This window comes from Labeo rohita, chromosome 18, assembly GCF_022985175.1.
Source record: "Labeo rohita strain BAU-BD-2019 chromosome 18, IGBB_LRoh.1.0, whole genome shotgun sequence".
Classification (NCBI taxonomy): Eukaryota; Metazoa; Chordata; class Actinopteri; order Cypriniformes; family Cyprinidae; genus Labeo; species Labeo rohita.
In genome coordinates, this window is record NC_066886.1 from 20537470 (window position 1) to 20545825 (window position 8356).

General features: G+C 45.2%; 1 protein-coding gene across 1 annotated transcript; it reads right to left on the reverse strand.

Moving 5' to 3' along the window:
* Positions 1-4842: 4842 nt before the first annotated feature.
* On the reverse strand, positions 4843-8356 carry LOC127181137 (extracellular calcium-sensing receptor-like). The gene is made up of 6 exons (XM_051135687.1): positions 8139-8356; positions 7684-7975; positions 6668-7495; positions 6340-6567; positions 5852-5975; positions 4843-5780 (listed from the first exon to the last, which is right to left on the reverse strand). Exons 1-6 carry the CDS (start codon positions 8354-8356, stop codon positions 4843-4845), a joined length of 2628 nt encoding a protein of 875 aa, XP_050991644.1.

Here is an 8356-nt window from a genome sequence, read left to right on the forward strand (position 1 = left end):
TGAGCCACCACTGTAGGGGTCTCATGTACAGCAGGCCAAAAGGTATCACGTTGGACGCTGCTGCCATCAGACCCAATAGTTGTTGAAACTGTTTGACAGTGAGTGACCGGCCCTGCTTGACTCTCTTGACTGCGGTGAGGATCGACGCGATCCGAGCAGGGGACAAACGTGCCTGCATCGTGGTCGAATCCCACACCACGCCCAGATAAGTGGTCCTCTGTAATGGAGAAAGCACACTTTTCTTGGCATTTAGTCTTAACCCCAACGTTTTCATGTGGGCGAGAACGACATCTCGATGTCGAGCCGCTAAGTTCTCGGACGCTGCTAGTATCAGCCAGTCGTCGATATAGTTTAATATGCGAATGCCCTGAAGCCGAAGAGGGACCAGGGCAGCATCTACGCATTTCGTAAACGTGCGGGGTGAGAGTGCTAAGCCGAAGGGAAGAACCCGATACTAGTAAGCTTCGCCCCTGAAAGTGAACCTCAGGAACTTCCTGTGTTGAGGAAGGATGGAAACATGAAAGTACGCGTCTTTCAGGTCTATCGTCACAAACCAGTCCTCGGACCTGATTTGTGACACTACTTGCTTGACTGTAAGCATTTTGAACTTCAGTTTCATAACTGAATGATTGAGGCGGCGGAGATCTATGATCGGCCGCAGCCCCCCATCCTTCTTTGGAACAATGAAGTGCCGACTGTAGAACCCGGACTCCCTCACGTGAGGAGGGACCACCTCGATGGCCTCCTTCCTCAGAAGGGTCTCTACTTCTTGCTCCATGACCAGAGCCTGCTTGGGGCCCACCAGAGTGGGAAAAACCCTGTCGAAAGGCGGCGGCGGAGCGCCAAACTGAATAGCATAACCTTTTTCTACAGTGCGCAGGACCCATGCAGACACATTTGGCAGTAGCTTCCACGCTGCTAAATAGTCTACTAAGGGAACCAGCCGCTCGAGGCTGGCCTCTGGAATTGACTGAACTACTAGCTCGGAGACCTGTAACGGCGGACCGGCAGGAGACTGCCGAGCTAACTGTTCTAGAGACCCCCGAGGGGGTGACGAGCACCCTGGTTCCGCTACGATCCTGGGCGGAGAAATCCGGGGCAGAAGCTCGTTGGAGGCCGTTGTGTCCTGTAACCCTGGCAGGAACAGCAAACCGACCTCCCGAGGGCACCGAGGAGAAACGGACACCGTGTAATGCGGTGTGACTCGTTCCTCCCCGGTAGGGGCTGCCCTCGGCGGTCCTGGTCTGGCGTCAGGACCGCTTTGGGGCCTGGGCCCTCCGAGACTGAAGCACGACCCGCAGGTCGGGCCTCGCCTTGGAGGACCCCGGCCTAGAGTGCCGCGGGTCTCGGTCCCTGGACGGGGAGCGGCGAGTCGCGACACTCAGTTTTTGTACTTGGTGGTACGAGGAGCTGGTACACGGGGACAGCTGCTCACGACCAGCAGCCGTCGAGGCTAGAGAGCGGCGAGGGAGGAACCTCTGGAACGCTGCCGCCTGCTTGTGAGCCTCCTGGTACCTGCTGACGACAGAATCTACTGCGTCGCCAAACAGGCCAGAAGGCTGAAGCGGGGCGTCCAGAAGGAAGACCCTGTCCTTCTCTTTCATGTCGGACAGGGTCAACCACAGATGCCTCTCCGCGGCCACCATGGCTGCCATAGACCGCCCTACTGCTCGGGCGGTCTCCTTGGTGGCACGGAGAGCTAAATCTGCGGTCCTTTGGAGTTCCTCCAGATCTACTTTTTCGCCCTCAGCTAGCCCCTTCAGCAGGTCAGCTTGGTATGCTTGGAGCACTGACATAGTATGTAGACATGCCCCAGCTTGACCTGCTGCCGTGTACCCCTTACCCACAAGCGCTGAAGTTGTTCTTAGCGGCTTGGAGGGTAAGGTGGGAGCCTTCAATGACGATGCCCCGCTGGGAGACAGATAACTCGCAAGTGTCTGTTCCACACGGGGCATCGCCTTATAGACTCGCTCATCGAGCCCCACCACATTTCCGTAATAATCTGAGGTGGGGACGAATAAGCGAGCTGAAAAGGGTCTTTCCCACGATCTCGAGATCTCTGCATGGAGATCGGGGAAGAATGGAAGGCTCCTCATTGGAGGTGGAGGCTTACTCCGCAGAAACCGCTCATCTAGCTTACTTCTCTGCGGAGTAGCTTTTACCTCGGCGGGCCAATCGATCTTTAACTTATCAACCGCACGAGTAACCACCTCCAATAACTCCTCGTACTGCGGCGATTGAGGGAGTGGCTCCTCAATCGCACTCTCCAAGTCAACCTCCTCGGAGGAAGACAGGAGAAGAGAGGAGCCCGCTCCTTGGGAGGAAGTAGCCGCAGTGCGGGCTTCCGAACCCTCAGAACGGGCATCGGACCTTCTGGGTAAAGAAGGAGATAGGGGGTCACCCGTCTCCATTCCCTCCAACAGGTCCAGCTGCGAACCCCAGGAATGCAGTGCCCGCTCCGCCTCGACGGAAGCGGGACCAACACCCTGGGGAACACTGGTGAAGGCTCCCTCCTCAAAGAGAGCCTTCCGGGAGCGGAGCACCCTCAAAGAAAGTGCTTCACAATGCGGGCAGTCAGTCCTCTCAAGGGCTGACATAGTATGCTCCGCTCCCAAGCAGACCACGCACATGCTGTGTGTATCCCCGCTTGTAATATATCTCTAACAAGGGGGAACACACAGCGTGAAACGCGGCCCGCTCTCGCCACTCTTAACTAACTTTTTCTCCTTTCTCTTAGACATATCCTCAAAAGAAAAGCTGTGCTAACTTGCACAAAAAACGGAGAATATCACGACAGAAACACAGAGCGCTCTGCTGAAAGACAGAAGCTGACGCCGGCCGGCTTCGCACGTGCTTTTATGCTTCCTGGTCGATGACGTCACCCGCCCGTGACGTCCCGCTTTCTCATTGGTTAGATTACACATTCATTCAGAGCGTGGTTCCGCCAAGGGCGTTCCCAAAGCGTTCTCCGGACGCAGCTTAAACACAAACACTGCATCTGAATTGGCATTTAGATGTATTTACCCACTGTTTAATGCAGAACATGAATGCATTTAACCTGCAGTTACAAATGCATGAAAAAGGTTTTAATACTTTAATCCTAAAACGATGAAGAAAAGAACTCTGCCCCCATATCCTGAATTTTGGAAAAATGCATTTTATTAGACTGAATCATGCAGTGAAGAAGGCACTCTAAATGAGCACAGTCAGTCTAGCTAGTGTTTAAGCACTCATAACTCCTCTTATAATCAGTGAAGCTGTCCATACACTATATGATAAATTAATCTCTTACTTACATAGTTCGTACATCTGCACTTTGTTGCTTATAATAAGGGAATCTGAACAAAACTCCAGGTTTCAGCAATGACTATTCTGAACGCCTCTGATTGGCCACTGCATTCTAAACTCAACAGAGTCGTGTGTGATTGGTTATAATGCGCAACGCTGTAAAAACGTGTAAAAATAAAATATGATTTAACGTGAGCAGGTCTAAATTTAATACAACAATCAAATCTTTTCATTTCATTTTCATTTTCACTAGTTTTATGTTTTAAGTATTATATTTTTATTAAAAAACCAGGGGACCCCCCAAGTTTATTTTTTTGGGTGTTATGGGGGGTCCCTTAATGCCGATGGGAGGTCCAGGACCCCCCCAGCCCCCCCAGCCCCCCCAGCCCCCCCTCAATTCGAACACAGGTATTAGATACAGGTAATAGACTCACTCAAGCCATCTCTCTCATTATACTCTACATAATACAATGAGCTTCAATGAAGCAGCTCAGATGCAATTCTAAAGAGACATTTTATAATTACCAATGGAAGCTTGGGTTTATCCGTTAAACTGTCAAACTGAGATTTGAATCCATGGTGGAAGCAAATAGTTCAGCACAAAAGATAATTTTTAAAGACATTCCATTATTACAAAACACATTTTGTGCGTAAGATTAAACACTTTATTTCGTTGTTTCCCGTCCTCATATGCTCCGCATCACGAGGGAAGAAAATGGCGTCTGTGAAAAATATTTCAAATGGGTGAGGCGCACACACGAGCAAATGTCCAGGATGTGACTAATAAGGATATAAGGCCGTATTTACACCGGCCAGAGGGCGCTGTTTACACTAGCTAGTGTTAATCCTCTAAAATTCAACATCATAAGTTTAAATCTTTACTCTAAAAATCCATAACACCAGGATTTTAAAAATGTGATTTTGCTAATGATCCATTCATAGACATTCATAGACAAGTATCTGCCTACTAATATCCAAACAGCGACTTTTTTTTTGTTATTCAAGACATGGTCAGAGTACCTTCAAGAAGAATTAAAAAATAAAAATAAAATAAAAAATAACAATGAGCTGTGTATTGTATGACATTAAAAATTGAGGCTTTTTTCTTAGCTGCTTTCATGACTATCTGATCAAATAGTTTCATAACTCCGTAAAAAGTAAAAAAAAAAAAAAAAAAAAGGTCATCCACATGTTTGTACATGTTCTTTATCATATATGGCTCATTCAAACAGTGTTATTATAAATATGTACATATATGTTAACATATATTAACTATCGTTTTATATATATGTTCATATATGGCCATATATCACATTTCTATATGGGTTGTGTCTTTTTTTGTATTTACACACTTATGCAATGAATCAATGCAATATCACATAAACATGCAATTTGACTGTATATCAGCACACTGTGATATTGTTTGATATTGCTTGTATATCTACAAAGCAAACAAAATTGGTAATAAATAATAAATAATATTTATACAAGCAGAATAAACATATTGAAGACTAACACATCATAATTATCAGAGTTTACAGGTGTATTTATTTTTCAATTTGAAAATGTCATGTCAGGCAATTTCTTTTGAGTGGCTCTTCCCATGATGGCTTTTTTAGTGTTTCTTTCTGGATGTAAAAGGATGATATAGCACTTTGGGGCAAATATGGCCACAAGTAATCCAAAACTGGAAGCCAGTATGGCAAAAATTTCCACAGCCACTGCATATTTCCCTGGTGAGCTTACATATGCTGGAACAAAGGCAATCCACACAGCACAGAAGATCAACATACTGAAAGTAATGAATTTGGCTTCATTAAAATTATCTGGAAGGTTTCTTGCCAGAAAGGCTAAGAGGAAGCTTGCTGCTGCCAGGAGGCCAATGTATCCCAACAGCATAGAAAAACCAGCCATTGAACCAATAGCACATTCATAGACTATTTTAGAGGTGATATACTGACTGTTTTTATAGGGTGTTGGGGATGCAGTAGTTAACCAGACTGTGCAAATCACAATCTGGAGCGCAGTTAGGGTCATGACTGTCCCTCTTTGTTGAGCTGCTCCAAACCATTTCATTGCATTTTTACCTTCAGGTCGGGATGACTTAAATATGGCTATTACCACCATAGTCTTGACCAGGATGCTGGAGACGCACAGTACAAAGCTTATGCCAAATGCAGCATGTCTTAACTGACACGTCCACAACTGCGGCCGGCCAATAAACAGTAGCACACACAGGAAACACAGTTTGAGTGACAACAGCAGCAGGAAGCTGAGCTCTGAATTGTTGGCACGTACTACAGGAGTGTTACGATGATGAGAGAAGATGACCATCACAAGAGCACAGATGCAGGTGCCAAGCAGGGAGGCAGTGGTCAGAGAGATGCCCAGTGGTTCCTCGTAGGATAAAAACTCTACTTCCTTAGGGACACACTGATTTTTATTTTGATTGGACCAGAACTCATCTTGACATGGTGTGCACTCAATAGCATCTGTGAATAAAACAAAGTTTGAGAGACAATTTTCTTTCAAGTTATATTAAAATTTTGGAATTGATTTCTACCTGTTATATTAGAAATCTCTCCATCTCCACATGGCAAGCAGTCAAAACAGCAGATTGGAAGGCCTTTTTTCCTGGCTCTTCTGGTGCCTGGGGGGCAGCTCTCACTGCACACAGAACGTGGTGGCTAAGGGATACAACATCTGTTGTCATTCTTATTAGTAGTGTGTGTGTCTCTCTCTCACTCTTTGTTTTTGGTTCCCATGAGGAAAACAGATTGTAATTCATACAGAAAATTATTTTGAAAATGTAAAAATGCAGAAAGTTTTGTGTGAGGGGCAGGTTTAGGGGTAGTGTTAGGGTTAGAAAGTACTATTTGTACATTATAAAAATAACTACATCTATGGAATGTCCCCATGGAAACCAGCGGTGTGTGCATGTGTATGTTGATTCAGTGCATACAAGACTTCATAACAACCAGCTCAGGTATGAATATATGCTAAAATATACTTGTAGTTTTGAGAGGATTAAATTAACATGACATTATTTACTTTTTTGTTTTCAAAGTTCCAGAATATTGCATCCTCATCCAGTGTAAGCACCCTTCCTTCTGTAGCCCCTTCATTCACCACACCAACTGTGCTGACCCTTATTGCACCATCTGAATTTGGCTGCCAGTTCATCACATCATAGATGGCCAAAGCATCTCCATTCTTATCAAATGAGACATGGTCCCCAAAACTTGTGGTGAAGTTCACTTTCTGTAGGTAATGGACTACCTGTACAGGTTACAGACAGGACAGGTGTAATATGTATTTCTACATTATGTATAAACATGTATGCACTTTTTTTTTTTTTTTTTTTTTTTTTTTGCTATACCTGCCAGGGCTGCAGGTTAATTATGTCAGCACAGCTGTTCCCACTGAATGGTCCTCTCCCCTTCTCACACTGCATCAGGTCATGAAGCGCATGTGCCAGGGCATAAACTGCTTTATACGCATTATAAGAGGCCCTCAGCTCTGATACATCAGTGTATGGTGTGTCTGTGCTGCTCAGATCTTCTTGCCCAGTACACGCCTTTCTTTTCCACTCTGCCTCTGTCTTTCTGCTTCCAGTCTCAAAATTGCACCCAAACATGTTCTCCCAGAAGATTCTTATCATATTGTTTTTTGGATTGTTGTCGGGACGAAGGTAATACAAGAATTCACGCAGTCCCTGGATCTCTCCACGCCTGATAGCAATGCCCAGTGTGCCCCCCAGAAAGGGCAGGAGACGCTGAGTGTGAAACACTGGTGAGGTGGCCCAAGCTTCACTTGCAATCCACTGTTTGCCTGTTACATTTTGCAATGCTACCTCATCCATCAATGGTAACAAGTAGGCTTCCGTGGAGAACACCACCACCACTCTGGCTGTAGAGGCCTGAATAACTGCCAATATATTCTGAATATCTCTACGGTTATTATCACGAGGTAGCATTTCAGAAAAGTCAACACACCCTCCAAATAGCTGCACATCTTGGTGGAAGGACTGAGAGGCATGGATGCCATAGTCATCATCACTGTAGAGGAGACCAACCCAGGTCCATCCAAAATGCCTCAAGATCTGAACCATAGCCCGCACCTGGAAGGCATCACTGGGGATTGTTCTGAAGAAAGAGGGGTACTTTTTTCTGTCACTCAAACAGGAGCAGGTTGCAAAGTAGCTAACCTTATGGAAGAGATGCAGATGAGCCGATTAACTCTTCTGTGCATTATGAAATTTTGCACACAAGCAACTGAGAAAGAAATATATGCAGTCTTTGAAATTCTACCTAATAAAATTAAATGTAAAATCGAACAATAACAAAACTGTAACAGTATTTTTTTTTAGCTTGAAATTTTTACATTCACACTTACCATAGGCACTCTAAACAGCCCCAGTACACTGGAGATTGCAATTGAGTGAGTAGATCCAGGATCCCCCACTACAGCAATCACTGGTGGAGGGCCAGCACAGTTTAAGTTGGAAAAGGACTCCTCTGTCCCACTAACTAGAGCTGTGGCAGCTCTGAATGCTACTCCCAACTTTACACAGTTGTCATAAAGATAGTAACCAAGAGTGATGTTAGGAAGCAGGTTTGGATTCTTATTGATCTCATCTATTGCAAAGACCATAGTCTGTGCCTGCTGGAAACTTGCCATATCAAACCTATAATAAAAGCAAGAAAATATCTGATATTATTTTATTTAATCAACAGAATCTGATTTTGATGCAGATGTCAAAAAAGCAGCCAAAAAGCTGCTCTAAAAATTAGCTTTTTTTTAAATTTTATCCTTTATAAGTTTCATTGTCCAGTCTCGCCCAGACTCACTGCTCACAGTATGGTGGTTCCGGCTCTTTTCTGAAGCTCAGCTCTGGAAACACTGTGAGGAAATGAACTTCAAACAGGCCTCCAATTATAAGATCTCCATCCTGGAACATCCCGTTCAACTTGAAGCGTCCCTGGAGCTGACAGATGCCTGAACTGAGGACTGAAGCTGAGATACAGTTAAAGGACAGATATAGGCAGATTTTAAGAGTGATCCACAT